Here is a 17,527-nt window from a genome sequence, read left to right on the forward strand (position 1 = left end):
AGACACTGTGTTCATGAGAATGGGACAAATGTGTGGACAAAATGAAAAAATGATGCATCTGATCACTGGAGACACAAAAAGTGTACGCTGCAGTGAAACTGTCATATTAAATCACATTAGTCAGACCTTCTCATAGTTGGAGAAGCCACCCATAACGGCGGGGTCAACGATGCCGCTGAGCATCATGGACAGCGGGTTGATGGACAGTGAGCGATCACAGGCCTGCTGCTGCACGAGGTTACTCAGCTTTTCATTGGCCATCTCCATGGTTTCTATGGCATTCTCCAAAGGACTGATCTCCTCCTGCCAACAGGACAGTAAGAGTAATGTATGATTGAGGAAAAAAGTCGTGTTTTATTCCCGATTTTTGCATTGCGTCTTGTTCTTACCACTGAGAAACATTTGACTTCGAACCACTTGAGAATCCCCGGGAAGCGATAGGCGGTGATATAAGTCGTTCTCTCAATCCACATCGTCTGCGAGGCAAAAACACCAACAAAACTTTCAAGGCGGACATTTCCACTTCATGAATTTTCAACGTGTTTTTTTTTTCTTTCATAAAGACAAAAGTTCATTGTGTTGAAGTGAATTGTAAAAGTTCTCACTGCAAATTCGTTGTCTGGATCCTTTGCACCTTTCCGGAAGGGCCGGGAGTACTGGAACTGGTCCACCTCGTTGGTTCTGTAATAGCTGCAAGAGAACAGAAAAGGACAGCAATGACTTAGCACTTTGCTCGGAGAAGCATAAATCTCTTTGATATTCATAAGGAAATAAATCAGCCTTTAAGTGCTGTGTTACACACTTTAATATCTGCTCTGGAACCCCCTTGTCTTTAAACTGGTTTGGCACTGTGAAAACTGGCTTGACGGTGAAGCACTGGATGTCTGTCATGTTCAGCTAAGGAAACTAACAAAACGAAGGAGAAAGAGCAGCGATGATGACAAATTTCTGTCTTTTTCTTAAACTGCTGTGGAATGTGAGGCAACATGTTGATACTGAGGTAATGTTTTGTTTTTAGGGATGAATCTACTAAAATCCCACTTGTGAGAAGTAAGTTGTGTGTGCTATCTGGAATTTAATACACGTGGCTGAAGCACGGTTTGCGAGCGGCTTACTTGGAGAAATTGCGATGTAGGTGGAAGGTGCAAACATTTTGGATAATCCCTATTTAAGTGAGCGCTTTGCAACCGGCGTGGTTTGCAGCATGGCGAGTTGGGAGAGAAAACATGACCTCGAAGAAATCTGATGACACACGAATAAACAATTTGTGGGAGCAAATTTATGAACAAGTTTCTGCTGTCGGTAAGATGAAGCGAACAGCGGATGAGGTAAAAAGACAATATAAAGACATTAGAGGGCAAACAAAACAAATAGCCGACTGTCATGTAATAAAACATGAGAAAACGTAGCCGTGGGGTGTGGGGGGGGAATGCATTGTCACCTTAAAGAAAAAAGAAAAAAAAAACATGAATGACCGTGACACGGTGTCTTGTTTGTAATTTAGGCTTAATTTATTTTAACTAAGGATTTCATAAACTGACCAACCTACAAGCTAAAATGTTTAAAACACACCAGATTGCAACTTGGAGAACAGAAAACTTTTCAAAATAAAAGACCCGAGATGTTTTACCACAACGTGATTCGGCTTTAGCGGCTTTAGTAATATCTGTAATCTGTGGGGATGCCCGATTCCTCTCCAAATCCATCCCGAGTTCCTCCAACAGCTTCAAATGCTGTTTATGATTGTCTCCTTATTCATCCCAAAAATACTCACAAGATGGTGAAAAATGTGCCCACATATGCAAGCAGACCGGTTGCACGTCATTTGAAACGTGTAAAAGAAGCACTACTATGCTATTTTACTGAGCTTTTTACAGTGTTGTGTTGAATACTCAGTCAAGACAGCGGCACAGTTTTCCATCACATAAACGCATGTTTGGATTTTCCACCAAGTCTCTACAATCCCATTCCACGGTGCTGAAAACGATTGGGTCTTTTCCACTTTGATATTTAAGTGATGTTGCTGGGGGGGGGGACTCAGTGATTGGCCGTCTTCTCCAGGTTGTGCACATTCGTGAGAAGAAAGCCACGCCCACCTTCCCAGCTCAGTGTAAGACGGAAGAGACAAAAACTTTAGAGGACACCGGGACGGTTTCCGTGCCGACATGTTGTACAAGTAAAACTTCTCCGGCTGTGAGGAAAATCAAAATTTGTTCAAATTTCCAAATGAAACGACGACTAGAGAGCGATGGATGGAGCTGGCTTTTGGGAGCCTGACACGGCGTTGCAGAAATGTTTTTATTTGTGCCGAAGACTGCTGGATAAACAAGGCCAGCATGACGGGGGATTTGCTACCAGGCTTTTGCTGAAAGGTGGGTCTGTTCCTAAAAATCAAGGACCAGATTTCCGACTCGGAGACACAAGCTGCAAATAAAATCAAAGCACCCAAAAACCGTTGCTGGTTTTGTTTTGATCATGCCAGTTATCAGCCAGTTGTAAACTGTCTGAAACAACCGATATAGATGTAGATGGCATTGTGGTACATCTGCTACATGTACAGCCATTAACAGGCACGTTTACGATTATAAATGGTGGGTAAAAAATGGACATTATTTCAGATTATAGCTGGAAAGCGAGTAAATACCAAACAGATACGTCCTGCTGCATTCGCTGCTGAACTGTTCACGCTTGTTTTCTGGGTCCAATTCGGATTTGAACAGATCCAGCTTTATGTTTAGTGTTGTCATTATCTCCAGAGTAACTACCTTGTTTTTTTTGGGGTTTTTTTTTTTTCCCCCCATTTCTGCCTGTGTTTCTACGAGGAAAACAACTGATGTGTACTCCCGACAAATACTCCTAGCAGTTGACCAATCAGACGCAGCCTGCAGGCGGACCTGGGGCGGAGCTTTCTCTGTTCGCTTCTTTCTGTCAGAGGCTGATCTGAGAGGATCAATACAAAATGACTGAAGGGACTTGTGAAAAATTCTTGACTATTTCTTGCCCTGCTGGACTTGCATTTTAAAATAAATTAGTCTGAAATATGCAGAATAAAGACGTTTTAAATATGGGTGCAAAAATTGCACTCAGGTTTGATTGGGGGGCTAAACAACATATTTAACTGTTTTCCTGTGGTCAGACATCCTAACTGGATGCAGACGTGCCATTTTGCGCTTTAAAAGACGCAACCCTCTGTTAGTAAATCAGTTCATACATGTTTCTGCATGTAGAATGCATTTGCACACGTTTTGGTTCATGCAGACCTTTAGTAGATCCCGACCCGTTCTAACATGTAAATGACAAACATGTTCACCATCTCGCCTACCGTTTTAACTCGTTAACATTTACTAACGAGACATAATTACTGGAACTGAAAAGTCAGGGTTGCAGAATGTGAACAGAGACATTGTCATTGTGTGTCATTTCTGCTCCATGTGCAACATCTCAACAACAAGCCGCTCATGAAAGGATACTCTGTCCAGGTGAGTTGCTGATGTCGTCTCCAGGTGGCGCTGTGCTTGTCATCCGGACTGCATTTGGAAACTGGGAGAGCAGCTTTAAACTGAAGTCTTCCAGCCACTCGTACTCTTTGCCTCGGTAGATGAACATCTTGTTCTAGAAAAAACAAATTTAATTGCGTAACACTGAACTACAACATATAAAAAAAGAACTAACGTTGACATCAAGGTTGACTTCTAAAATTTATGAAAGGGTAATATATGATTAATGCTTCGACAATTCTGAACTCATACTGACATTCTCCTGTGACATCAAAAAGGCAATAACCTTTATCGAGATTATTGCACAGCGCCCCAAGAAATATTTCAAAATGCCAGCTCATTGCGTAAGCACAGCAACATGAGGGCTTCTCTAAGTCTCAATTTATTGAAATAGGTAATCATTTTCTTACCCTGAGGAAAGAAGGGAATCCGAGTCCATAATATCCAACTGCAAAGTACTCTGGCTGCGGCCGCATTGCATGCATGATGTTTTCATAGAACTCAGCTTGTTTTTTCTGGCACAGAAGACAAAAAAAAGACTGGAATACAGCATTGAGTATGTGGCCAAAAAGCTGCTAGTGGTTATAAAACAAAATCATTATAAAAATTTTTACAGCACATTTCAGATTAATGTATAACAGGAGAATTCAGATTAAAATGATGCTTTACAGGAACTAGTTTAGGTCTTTTTCCAGTCTTTGACTTATTCAGGCATTTTTCTTAACATTTGACTTTTATTGGTTTAAATCATACATGTCAAACTAAAATTATATTTGGCCCGTGAGATGATTTCAAATCTGTATTACGTCTGGCCCGCTGATCCATTATACAGCGCACATACCCCTAACACTACAAATCCCACAATGCAGTCTTGGTGAGCTAGACTCCTGACGGGAGTATCTGGAATGAACCCATGTGCCTCATCAGAGTAAATAGAAGCAAACTAAACTGGATAAATATGATTTTATTTACTGAAGGCATTGTCTGTTCAAAGTTGAAAGAGATAATTGGGTTTCTTTTGTTTTTTTTAGGTGTTGGCCTTGATGGTCTGTGATGAAAAGATTTAGGTTACAATTAAAATCCATATAAAGTTCCAGGTATAGAGACCTGATATTTAGTTCAGTTTTTTTTTTTTTTTTTTAAATCAGTTCTGGGTTCAGTGTTTAAGCAAAAATAAGCCTATTAAACTATTATTTAATATATGAAAATGTTAATACAGTAGTGTATCTCAAAGACAAGAAAAACACAAATAATAGCTGTCACTTTCTGAAAAAAAAAAAAGATGTGGCCCTCGACTTTGCTCCTCTTTTTAATTGAGGCCCTCTGTGAATTTGAGTTTGACACCCCTGGTTTAAATAGAAGCCACTGAAACAACAACAGCACCGTTAGTACAGCTATTTCCACCAGCAGTTTATCAAGTAGACTTGCTTTAATTTTGTGAATACGCTTACTGTGAACACGTCATCTTACCAGCAGCTGGCTCAGCTCCATGAAGTCAAACATGTGGCTTTCGTGCATCTTAGCAAGCTGTTTGCCCAGTTCAATGGCCTTCTCCCACATCTGCCAAGATCCACGAAGCAGTTGGTTAAAAGGGGAACAAGACGAAGAAGGCATGAACGCAGACCCACTAACTCGGCTTTTCCACATCCATCGCTGCTTTTCTTAATGAGCTGCCAAGCAAATCGTTTCAAATCACCTTGCCCTTGTCCAGGTAACACATGATCTCCTGGAAGAGCCTCTCTTTCAGCTCCTGCTGGGTCCAGACATGCGCCCCGTCCCGAGGTATCAGATGAGGTGTGCAGGGTTTGTCCGACCACTGGGGGAGGAAAATAACCACGGAGGAGCACGGTCAAACAGGCAAATGGTTTAACACTGAAAATCCAGATAAAAAAATCAGAATTTGTTCTGAAGAAAGCTGTGCTTAATGTATCTACGACCTCCAGTAACTCAGCATGTAGCAGCAGAGTGTAGGCAGCCTCTGTGTAGTTCTCACAGTCCAGGTGTAAATCTCGCAGCTTGTACAAGTACCTGCTCACAGCAACACAGCAGTAAGACACAACTAGCCCACCAGGCTGGGGAAAAAATGCCCTGGCTTCGTCTCACCGGATGTAAATGTCCTCCCGCTTTTTTTCTTTGTAGAAGTTCTGCAGTAGAAAAATAAATAAATAAAAGTGAATTGATGTCACAATCATGAAAAGTACTTTTCTGAAGCCGTTTCTTCAGTAATTGCTTTACGGGCGTGCACAAAGACGGATTCATTCCCAGATAAGCAAAGACTACAAGGCATAAAGCATACCAGCACATTGACAGTGCAGCTCATGCGGTGCTCGGGGCTTTCATCATGTGTGATGGTGCGGTAAGCCAGTAGATTCTCCAGCTGGCTGCTCAGCAGTAGAGCCAGTTCCTCTCCTGACTGGGACAGGTATCTGTGACGTCTACAGTGCTCTAGCAATCTGCACATGCAAACACATATCCATCACAGACCAACCCCGCCGACCATTCCCCACTTCTAAACAGTCATTTCCACCTTTACAGCTCGTCTAAATATCTCCCCACTGAAACACATTTGTTTTCTTATCCTGCTTTGTGTGGTCAAGGTGTTTTTCTGATGATTATAGAGATAGACCAGAAAACTAACAAATACTCCTTCACACTTCTCATTACTGCTCATGCAGTATTTTATCCACACACGACCAGAATGGCTTTTGTCGCATTTTAAAAAGCAATCTTATGGGTATTTTAGGGGTGGGAAAATCGAATCGAAAAAATCGCAAATCAGGATTTTTTTTGCTTTGCAATTTCAAAATCGATTTTTTTGTTTAAAAAAAAAAAATTTGATTTAAAAATAATCCATTATAAAAAAGTTTTTATTGAGCTTTTAACATTATAGCAGCAGAATGATGGTCTGGCTACTGTGTTGTTTTTACCTAATTGAAATGAAGGAAAATGATGAGTAAAGTACAAAAGGTTTCATACATTTATTTTGTTTTTAATCTACAAAAAGCATCAATATCAAAGAATTGTGAGAATCGCAATTTAAATCGAATCGGAACCCAAAAAAATCGGAATCGAATCGAATTGGGACAAAAGCATATCGTCACAGCCCTAGTGTCTTTCCTGCTACGCTGCATTTAACATGGTGTGTTGTACTACTTGGAGTACTTTCAGAAAGAAAGAAATGTTTTCCGTGCAATCCGCTCGGCTGCTTTACATTTTCTCCAGCAGGACTTTGTACTGCTCGTCCCCTCGGCCTCCTTCTACCTCCTGATCCAATTTTGTGATCAATTCCTTCTCAAACTGCAAAGATAAGAGGGAAATAAGGCAAAAAAAAAAAAAAAAAAGAATTGGTGATCATAAAACCAAAAGTGTCATTTTTAGCCACAAGCAGCTTTGGTCCAGTCAGAAACCATTAAAAGTGCAGGTCAGTGTACATTCAAGCAGTTCGTTTTTTCATTTAAAACGAAATATGAAAAATGGAAAAAATTGAAATTGACGTACCGTCGTCCGTTTTCCGATTTTGTGCACAAAACAAAAAAGGAAAAAACGGATAACGAGCACTTGGATTCCATTTTCGACTTTTCGTTTCATTGATATGTTATATAAATGTTGGGATATGTTTTATACATTATACTCAAATGGAATTGTTACAACACATTTGTATACGGTGTGATCCCAACGTGCATACAAGTGCTTTTTACACTTGTATGTTTAACATACAAGTATAAAGGACAGCTCTACTGTCCTTTATTGTCCAGCAGTAGATGAGAAAGTGGATCAGGAAGATGTGAGAACTAAACCTTACACCTACGTATAATAAGTAGCTGCTTCACCAGGTGAACTAAACACCAATATGAACATTCAGCTAAAAAAGAACAAAAAAATTTTCCCCATTTTTCTGTCTGTTAATTTTAGTCCTGAAGTGCAACATTTCTTCAACGGTTTAGCCACCCTGCTGTTCTGCTGTTGCCTCCAATGTCTGAAAACTTCAACAGAAGCAGCGAATAAACTTTCTTCCTCGGCAGGCGGAGAGGAGGAGAACCTGCAGCTAGCTTCAGCTAGCTTTGGGGTAGACTCCCTTCACTTCATCCCTCTTTCTCTCTAGCTTGCGCTCTTTCTTTTCGTTGTCTTCGTCTTCCGCCGTCCACTACGTGCAATGAGAACTCCCAGCGCTGCCTCAAACGAAAAGTCGAAAATGGAATCCAAGTGCTCGTTATCCGTTTTTTCCATTTTTGTTTTGTGCACAAAACCGGAAAACGGATGACGGTCCGTTATCTGAATTATCGTTTTGGATTTTGAAACAAAAAATGTAAAAAAATGACTGGTTTTCCAATTTTTCATATTTTGTTTTAAATGAAAAAACGAACTGCCTGAATGTACGCTGACTGTCCCCGAAGTTGTGAGACACGATACCGTTTCAAACGTATGTCCAGGCCTGAAGTTATGTTCACACTGCATCATGTCAAAGAAGATGGGGATGGTTGCTTTTCTCAGGTCTGGTTCAGGCACCAGTGTGACCTCCAGAATGGGTCCAACCATGGCTGGGATAAACTTCATTTTGTGGCGGCCTAAGGGACAACAAATATTACCATGCATTAATATCATAGCGAGATTAAAGAATGCAATATGCTGCATCTTTACTTCCCTACAAACACAGGACAAATCTAATAACGTGGCAAACATCACAACAAGACACAGCGACACTGAACAATAAAAAAAATATTGTCTTCTTATTCCGTTGCATGACTGGCAGGTCCAGAATAAACACTTCTACAGACTTGGTGATCGTAGCGCTGCGAAACACTCACCAAGGTTATACCACATGTCTCTGATCTTAAATCCAGCAGCCTTCCTCATGTCTCCATACCTAAAGCAGATTTAAACAAGACAACTGTGAAATGAAGTTTTACAAATGATTTTTCTTTGATGAAGAGTAAATGATCTCACTTGTTCAGGATTTTATTTCGTTTCTGTTGTGAGAAAGATTCCAGCTGCAGCGTCTTGTGAGTGAGGAATGCCACGGTCAGGTGGAAGTAGTTGTTCCACAGCTGCGAGGGGAACAGAGTTCTCAAATATTGATGCTATTATAATCTTTCCATAATGCTCCGTTTTGTGTTTAATAAAAGATGCCATCTCGTCTGAGAACGAAACACACCTGCAGTTCAAAATGCACCTCATCCAGGAAATACTTGTTGAGGAAATTTGAATACTGGTTGATGGCCCTGAGGAAGACCTGCATCTGCACCAGGTTCATGGTCATCCAGTCGGAGGCGAACACATTCCCCATGAGGTCTTTAAACATGATGAACGTCTCCATGAGGAAGTCCTTGGAAAGGAAAGGAATAATAAAACCTCCACAGGAAGCGCTTTGGCCAATCTGGTAATTAATGCACGAGCAAAATGGGAAAACCGCTGAAGGTTCATCAGCAGCGCTGCTGCTTCATGTTAGTCACACGTGATGCCCTGCGGCTTAATGGAGGCCCACTGACATCCTCATCATGTCAGTTCAATCAACTGCATGAAATGTCTGTAATCAATACTCTCTTAAGGAGCTGGAAGTGGATGGGGTGGTTTAATACCCGTTATTGATGAGACGCTTCAGGACAATATGTAGCCAACGGGGTAAAAACCACGGCACTTACAATGATATCCTGTCCCGTTTTGAAGGTGCTGATGTAGTGGGCGTAGTGCATGTCATCCATTTGCTTTAGGATGGCTGTCATACAGGCAAGATAGTGGCCCTGGCAAAGAAGTGACATCTGTTACTCAAGAGATTTCACAGGAAATTATCCCTGAAAGACGCTATATTTACAAGATATATTGCAGAACATATTCCACGAATTTAGCTGCGCTGTATGTCAGTGGTATTAACGTCAAAATGAACGCTGAGGATGTTGCGGTTGTATCATCGCAGTGTGTCTTACGATGAGAGGAGAAGATCTATCCATGCTGATGACAGTGCGATTAACCCTGCGAAGAAGCCGCTCCATAATCAGCTGAACGTGGCCCCTGGTTGGACCCTGCACAGACAGAACAGCCTGAGGAAGACGGACCCGCTCAAACGCAGCAACACACACACACACACACACACACACACTGCAGACTGCTGCCAGAATAAAAAATCCCTGCTTCACATAATTCTTTACAATTTCTTTTTCCTTTTTTCCCCCCCTTTCTGGAGATAAATGGAATTTGTTTTTATGAAACCCTTCGGCACCAGATCCCTGAATACAATACAGCGAGTAGAGAAAACGGATGAATAAACAGCCAATGTTGACTCAAACTGTGGCAGAAATCTCTACTTTGACTAGTGACAATTTTAGTGATTTTGCCAGCAAAACTACACAGTTGTGTTTTTATTCTACACCTGGGTGAATAAATCCTCGTCATTCCACCCGTTCCTCCATCTATCTATCCCAAACGTCTTCTTATGTGGAAGAATGGTCGAGCCTAATCAGAGATGTTCCTTCCTATAAAACCTTCTGTCTTCTCCTAAACATTCATCTTTGATCTTCGTGGAAAACAAGGTGAGATAAGAACTCAAGACAAGGAGAAAACACTCGTGATGCAAAGCAACTGTGAATGCTCTTCACTGCTCTTTGCATTGGTGGATGGTGCTGATGAGGTTCTGTTGTGGTGAAACTGCACCATTCTGGACATAAGAGTATTAAATATTCCACGCTAAGGCTTTTGGATGGAACTGAATAAAGAAGGAATTCAGGCCAGCAGCCATATGTTAGCTTTCACATTGAGAATGGTTGTTCACACTCATCTTGTCTGAATACATTCAATCATGTGAGCCTCCATTAATGACTGTATGAAAAGTAGCTGTTAAATTTATTCAGGGTAGCTGCAAAATGTTAAAAAAAAAAAAAAAAAAAAAAAAGTATATATATTCTGGACATCAAAAATTAAAAAAAAGGCATTTAGTGTGCCCTTTGTTTAAGACAAATTCCTAATTTGCTGATGCTCATGTGATTACGAGCCCCTGGTCCGTCTCTTCCACTGATGCTGGCTAAAGAAATAGTGGGGCCCCGTCACCTCAGTTTCCCTCATTCAAGCACGACCTAGTTTATCCTACAATAAAGGAGATGAGAAAGGATGCACAGAGGAAAATTCTCTTTATATGTAAAGGTTTCCGAGAGCTCCTGCAACTGAGACACTTCCAGTTCAATTCCCTCAGAAGCAAAAAAAAAAAAAAAAAAACTATTTGGCTGCAACTCACAACTTTGCATGCCAGACAGGATATGTAAACCCTCCAGCATGCTCCAGGCCTGCCCAAGGGATTCCCTTGTGGTTTAACTTCTTTGGGATACCTCTAAAGAGAGGCTGCACAAACCAGCCGCTATAGTTTGAAGGATGTAAAGCACTTGACTTTGGCTGTTTAGGTGAACCCAGCCTCCATGTGGAATTAACTCCCTTTTGTCACCCATTCGTTTAAGCTGGCTTTTCCCACACAATAAGTTGACTTTTTAGATCTGATTTTATTTAGATTGTTTTAATTTGATTGCTTTTATTGGTTTTTTTAAAAATTGTTTTTAGATGTCTGAATGTTGTTTTTTTTTTAAGTTGTCCTAATGTATGTTGTTTATTCTGTTTTGTTTTTTTTTTCTTAAAGTGGAACTATTCTGTACATTTCAGGCTAATTTATTTTTATTTCGGAGCCCAGAAGTGCTGGGATTGATCGAGTTACTGTCACAAATCTCTTTATTTACTTCAGACCGACCCTCTCCGTAGGCTGTCAGATCAGCCTGTGGGCAAAACGAGTGGATTGAGACTCTTCCACATTAAGCCCCGCCTCCCGCCACTGCACTACATGGGGAGCGCGCACCGCACCACAACTGCTTTCACCGTCATTGTAACATCTCATAAACAGAAGGATTAGGCTGATATGAACTCAATAAAAAAACAAAATACAATGTCAACACATAGCATACAGCCCTACATGTTGGAACCTGAATCAGACCCTGAAAACGAAGTGGAAAACAGCAACCCACAGCAACGAATGCAACAGGATGTCTCTCTTTGGTAAACTCACCAGCCATCGTTGGAAATAACTTTATCCCACGTTTTCCACCCGCCTGATGTATTTGTACATGTCCTTGTTAACCAGTAGAAGGTAACCAATCACCGAACCTTATCCCCCGGGACGTCACAAGGATTTCCAAGTAGAAAAAACTCTCTAAAACGACGCGTTTTTCGTCGCCATGGAAACCGAACGGAGAGCGTGCTGGAACTCAAACTCAAACATGTGTTTAGGTGATAAAAAACAGTGCCGTTCACATGTCTGATGAGGATTCAACACTGTAACACTGTAGAAAACTCAGAAAACTCCAAATACCATCATAGGTCCCCTTTAACCCCCCCACAATGTGGCACTTTGGTCAACATTGTTGTTTTTAAAGTGCCTTATAAATAAAGTTGTATTGTATTGTTGTATTATACTTCCACCCACCACCACACCGCTACACGACTCCCTCTCTAATTAAGGCGAGCTGAACTTTTAAACTTTTGAATCGCTGTCTGTGTGTCTGCAGATGAACCTGAACTCCTTACCACGTCTTTGCGGTCCAGGTTATCCAACACCGTGCTGAGAAGCTGAACGCAGGCCTCATAGTCTGGTTTACTGGAGTGGTCGTCCAGCTGTCCACTCAGCTGGTCAGTGACAAGTGGAAGAAGAACATCTCGACATTCTGCGGCAACAAAGAGGAGAACAACTGTACTGGTTGCACTGGATCCCACAGGACATCCCCTAATAACATATGCTTGTATTGGAAATATAATGCAGATTACATGCTAAGTTTCCTTCTTCGGCTTCATGAAATGTCATTACGTGGTTTTAGGGGGAGAACTCTTACCTGGCTGCCTGAAAAGGTCACTCTCCACCATTTTACACATGCAGCCCAGCTTCTGACGCACAAACTGCGAGTCAGGAATGCTCTCAATGAACTTTGAAAGGAGATTGCTGTGGAAGAGAATAGAAGAAAAGAAAAGAAAAAAGGAGCAGCTGTGACTATTCTGATGCAAATCTTGTAATTATAGCCACGAAAGACTAATGAGCAGCGCTCATGACAGGTTGATTTTACAGAAGCAAGGATTGCGAATAACACCTTTACTCAGAAGAAAGTGTCATAATTTGTGCTGCGATGGGCAATTATGGTTTCCTACTGTGCAAAAACCTGGAGTGGGTTACCTGAGCACCATGGGATCAAACACATTCTGGATGTCATTAATGATGGTGGGGAGGTATTTCAATATTGCCCCCTGAAAAAGCAAAGAATTGGATCCCATCAGGTTGAAAGCACCGAGATGATTATCATTGTGCAGGAAAACAAGCTTTCTAGCCACCTTTCTTCACCTTCCTGCCGACAGGGAGCTCACACCACTTTACAGTCAATTTGTACAAGTTTTCAAAATCTTTTCTTTCAAAGGTTAACACATTTTCACAGCCGAATTGCTGCATCTTGACACAGCAGTAACAAACACAAGAGACAGGAAGCTGAAGAAACATCTTCACAGAGTGTGACCGACCACATCGGTTTCACTTTAAGGCTGGAAAATGATGAACTGGCGACATTATGAGGTGAAAATCAAGAAATCACACATCTTACCTTGATCTTCACTCCCTCATCCAGAGGTCTGTCCATCAGATTGTTGAAAGATAGAAAAAGTTCATGAATGGAATTGAAGAAAGCATCTCCATCTTCACTGTTCCCATAGAATCTGAAAGGGAAAGACAGGAACTGCATTACAAGAAGCCTTCCTTAAATTATTTAAATGCTAAGTAGATTCATGTGTGGCAGAGCTCCTGATACCTGAGGTAGAGGACTCGGGACTGTACAATGAACCTGAAAAGGTACTTGAGAGCTTTGAGTGCTGCAAAGAGCTTCTCTATGAGGTCAGGATCCTCAGCTACTTGGCCCACGTAGTGGTTAAGCACCCTGGTTAGCTTCCTGAGAGAGTGAATGAGTCTGGCATTAGGGTCTCTTGGTAATTTAAATGTGGGTGGAGAAGGAGAGCACTTGTGCATGAATTAGTAAAAATAAAAAGCATAAACCACCGATGGTGTGAAAGCCAGAGGGGATACTCACATGTAAGCCAAAGTGGCGCTGAAATGCTTGTTGATGTAAGTTTCCAGAACGGGGTTAAAATGTTGGAATTTGATGTCACCAATAAGTGTGATTATAAATACCTGGTAATAAATAAGAGCAAGAAGCAGCATCAAATCACTGGACAACTTAAAACTGATCCAAAGAAAACCAGCATTTACAGTTTATTATTTTATCCCAGCAACATGCTTCCTGTTCAATCTACTAATGATGCATCACAGCTTTTTCCCTCCTTTTTAAAGGTACTGCTAATGCATGCAGGAACTAGTTTCTGCTTTACATTAGGCTACTAGTTTTACTCTAAAAGCAATAGTTCATATGATGCGCTGTCAGACATGATCAGGGTGCAAATGTGTTTATAGTTAACTACAGTCATAAGATACCCATTGAAGAAAAGCGCGTTTAAATACAGAGCTGACAGCACACATATTCAAGCAATTTCTCCTTGAAGGCATCGAGTTGCATTCAGCAGTTCAAATGAAATGTGTCAGGAGTGGTTATGTGACACATGGAGAAAAAAGAAGTTTAACCATCACCACGTTTTATCATCAAACATGAGTGTGAATGTGAGATCGTTGCTTTAAGAAGTCACAGAGAAAGACGGACAGCGATGCTGCGGTTCAGAAATCTAAACAGAGAGCTGGAGATGTTATTAGACAAGCTGGTCTAATGACTTCTGCTTGTAAATATAACTTCCAAAAGGTAAAGCAATGCATCACTTAAAGCAGAACTGAACCATCATTCTGCATAAATTCTTTAAAAAATAAGCATTTGTCTTCCGTTTTGCATTTCACAACAATCTCAATTCATTTTCAACATATCTGAAAGATAAAGTAGCGTCTTCTGGGAGCATTTTATAAGCATAAAAGGAAAACTGTGCAATCATATTCCAGCATGAAACCCAGTGGTTTGAAACAACGAAGCAATCTTTCCACCCGGCTCCTTTTCTGAAAGCAAATCAAAACTTTGTTGCTGTCCGTTTCCGTGGCAACAGCTTTTTTATGAAGAGAAAAGTGTAACTAATACGTGCCATGATCAAGGACAAGCTGTTGTCTATGAAGCCTGTGACAACCTGTCTTGGTTTTATTGTTATAAGGAGGCTGAAGGCTGCCTCTGACAGTTTAATGGTGCTGAATGGGGAAATAGCGTGAAACTGTATGTTTGACCATTCCAGATGCAGCAGTCTTCTATGACAAGCTAAAACCTTTTATATACCTTCTCCTAAATATCTCTTTGACATTGCAGGTCAGGGTGAGTAAACTGTTCTTTACAGTCTGCATATTATATTCAAGCCTGGAACCACTGAGGTCAACTTCCATTACCAATGTCGGGAAAGCAGAAATCTTTCAGCACAAAACTATTTTTATATGTAAAGTAAAACTGCAAAACGATGCAGAGTAAATGTATGCATTTTTACACGCAGTGGAAATCATTGCTGCTCTCAGTTTGGCACATTTGTCACTCGGTTTGGGAAAATCAAATTTAAAAAAATTGAATATTGGGATTGCTTCACAATTTTAAAATCAATTCTTTTGTTAAAAAAAAAATCCATTTTTTAACAATTTAAAAAAAAAAAAAAAAAAAATCTATAATAAATTTTTAGCCATTTTTATTGATCTTTTAACTTGTCTTATTGGGCATTATAGTAGTAGAATGATGATCTGGCTACTGTGTTGTTTTTTCCTAATTGAAATCAAGGAAAATGACAAGCAAAGAAAGTTTTGTACATTTATTTTTGTTTTTAGGTCTACCAAAAAATCAGCAATATCGAGGAATTATGAGAATTTCAATTTAAATCAAATCGGCACCCAAAAAATCAGAAGGGAATCGAGACGAAATCATGACCCAGTACGCCAGTCTGCAATGAAAAGCATCTTTGCTCTGCATGTTGGATTCATGATCCTGCACCTGCATATGAGGTGTGAAAGTTAAGTCCAAACATCGCTCAGCTGTTTGAACAAAGTTGTAAATGTTGAAGATTTCCTCTCTATTTCTGTGTACTTGGATGTAATAAACGCTTTGTGATGCGTTTCATCCTCACATAGACCTGATAACCCAGCATAGATCACATTTTTCATTTCGACAAACTGAGTAAAAACCTCCCTTTTGCACCTCCCTAAGATCTTAAGCTGGTCACCACTACTGTAATTGACACTTATATGGCAAGAGTTACAACTCACAAACACTGTTAACAGAGACTAACCAAGGCGTCGAACACCAAGGAATCGTAGGTGTCCTTTTCTGAGGTCTCCATCATGATGTTGAACAGAGCATCAAGCGTGTCCTGGAGGAACTGTGGATGAAACAGAAGCCTGTTACAATAGTGCTATTAAACACACCATCTGGAGCAGCCTCAAGTATAACCTGTTTAAAAGAAACACATCTGAGGACTTACTTTGACAATCTCCCCTCCTTCCACTTCCATGAGCCTCTGCAAAATCTGCTCTAGATTCTCAGGATCAGACCTCCAGTTCAACAGGCCGAGCAGATCCACTGCAGGGGAAAAAAAGCAGAAAAGCTTCTCAAGGTAGATTCCATATAATGTGTCCTCCCTTCCAGCATCTATTAAAGTAATTGTGTTACAAGCCTGAAATTTCACTACAAACCTAATTAGACCTGCATCCAGAAACATCAACACATCAGCAAAATATTAGCAACACAGATTAGCTTAATTAATTTTAAATCAATCTGCGGGGAGGCAACAACGATGGAGCTGCTCCAACATCCATGACAGAATCAGGTCTTTTTTTTCTCTTTAGATGACTCGAGACAGGACACATTTTAATTATCCCAGAGCATCGGACTGGAGGAGTGGGAAAGTGAGCCCTGGGGTACCGTTCTGGGTGAGTTTAGTGGAGCAGGTGAGCGTGGCGATGTGGAAGCTGTCTTTGGTCACAGGAACCACTCCCGAATGCTGAAACGGTTTCACCGTTTGCTTTTCCTTGTCCGCCACTTCGTCCCAGGTTGCCGGCAAGGTGAGATAAACCTTCGCATCTTCTGCCTTTTTCACATCAACCTGAAACATTCATGATGCAGGGAACGAACCATGAAGCCTATTGATTGATGAGAGATGTAACCTCATATTTATTGATTGCGGAGAGATTCATGCATAATCCATCTACCCGCCGTCATCTATTCATGACGGATCTCTGCATAATTAGATCACGATGCTCATCGTCTGGCTCAGTGAATAAAAGTCAACATAGAATACAAATACTGAAACAGCGTCTCAAGCCCACCTTATAGACGATAAGCTCATGCCTGCCATCTTTCAGTGTTGTCCCGTCTATTCTCATGAGCTTGACAAAGGCCATCCCGAAAGGCTTCTCCGATTTGTCCCTGGCTGAATGTGAAACAGGAGAGTAAGTCTTCAACCAGTTCATAGACTTGTTTAGAGAGTCTAGAAAAAGCCTGAACTCACAGTCTTGGGAGGATCTGTGTCGAAACATAACCCTCAGGTGGCAGCGGCACACGTCTTCAATGGGAATCGTCACCTAACGAAGACAAACAGAGAAGTCAGGGGAAGTTAAGTGTGTGAATACAGACTATTCACTACAGATAAGGTCGTGCTTACCTTCACGGTTTCGTTCCAACACGGCTGCTTGACCTGGTAGTAAATAACAGACTTGTACTCGGTTATACCATCATAACCAGCTCCAGGAAATATCGCCTTCTACAGGAATGAGAGGAAGGGCATCAGATTACACGTTTCGTCGTTTTCTCCACCCTGTGTGTGACATCTACTTTAGCAAAGATCGCTGTAGCAGAAATATGAATGGATGAAGGAACAGTGAGCAGATAAGAACTGACTTTATAAACAGGAAGCAGAATTATGCCAACATGTCTGAGGCTGCGGTAAAATACATGCCAACATGGAGATCTTTTATCAGATCATTTATACCGTCGTAGTGTGGGATGTAAGAA

General features: G+C 41.0%; 1 protein-coding gene across 1 annotated transcript in view; it reads right to left on the reverse strand.

Annotated features, from left to right (window-relative positions):
* dock5 (dedicator of cytokinesis 5) overlaps nt 1-17,527 on the reverse strand; it is a gene marked incomplete at its 5' end in the record, with an annotated part of 49,139 nt that overhangs the window by 12,464 nt on the left and 19,148 nt on the right. Inside the window, 30 exons of the mRNA XM_079250920.1 lie at nt 127-303; nt 390-476; nt 606-690; nt 803-884; nt 3,471-3,612; nt 3,908-4,012; nt 4,968-5,057; nt 5,194-5,313; nt 5,435-5,525; nt 5,601-5,641; nt 5,794-5,950; nt 6,709-6,794; nt 7,908-8,062; nt 8,303-8,361; nt 8,442-8,542; nt 8,650-8,820; nt 9,137-9,235; nt 9,419-9,514; nt 12,051-12,187; nt 12,353-12,459; nt 12,688-12,758; nt 13,106-13,217; nt 13,310-13,447; nt 13,586-13,686; nt 15,807-15,896; nt 15,999-16,096; nt 16,439-16,619; nt 16,843-16,946; nt 17,025-17,097; nt 17,178-17,276. Of these exons, the coding sequence (XP_079107046.1) occupies nt 127-303; nt 390-476; nt 606-690; nt 803-884; nt 3,471-3,612; nt 3,908-4,012; nt 4,968-5,057; nt 5,194-5,313; nt 5,435-5,525; nt 5,601-5,641; nt 5,794-5,950; nt 6,709-6,794; nt 7,908-8,062; nt 8,303-8,361; nt 8,442-8,542; nt 8,650-8,820; nt 9,137-9,235; nt 9,419-9,514; nt 12,051-12,187; nt 12,353-12,459; nt 12,688-12,758; nt 13,106-13,217; nt 13,310-13,447; nt 13,586-13,686; nt 15,807-15,896; nt 15,999-16,096; nt 16,439-16,619; nt 16,843-16,946; nt 17,025-17,097; nt 17,178-17,276 (3,255 nt within the window). The remainder of the gene's footprint in view (nt 1-126; nt 304-389; nt 477-605; nt 691-802; nt 885-3,470; nt 3,613-3,907; nt 4,013-4,967; nt 5,058-5,193; nt 5,314-5,434; nt 5,526-5,600; nt 5,642-5,793; nt 5,951-6,708; nt 6,795-7,907; nt 8,063-8,302; nt 8,362-8,441; nt 8,543-8,649; nt 8,821-9,136; nt 9,236-9,418; nt 9,515-12,050; nt 12,188-12,352; nt 12,460-12,687; nt 12,759-13,105; nt 13,218-13,309; nt 13,448-13,585; nt 13,687-15,806; nt 15,897-15,998; nt 16,097-16,438; nt 16,620-16,842; nt 16,947-17,024; nt 17,098-17,177; nt 17,277-17,527) is intronic.

Source organism: Telmatherina bonti, assembly GCF_933228915.1.
Source record: "Telmatherina bonti genome assembly, chromosome: 13".
Lineage (NCBI taxonomy): Eukaryota > Metazoa > Chordata > Actinopteri > Atheriniformes > Telmatherinidae > Telmatherina > Telmatherina bonti.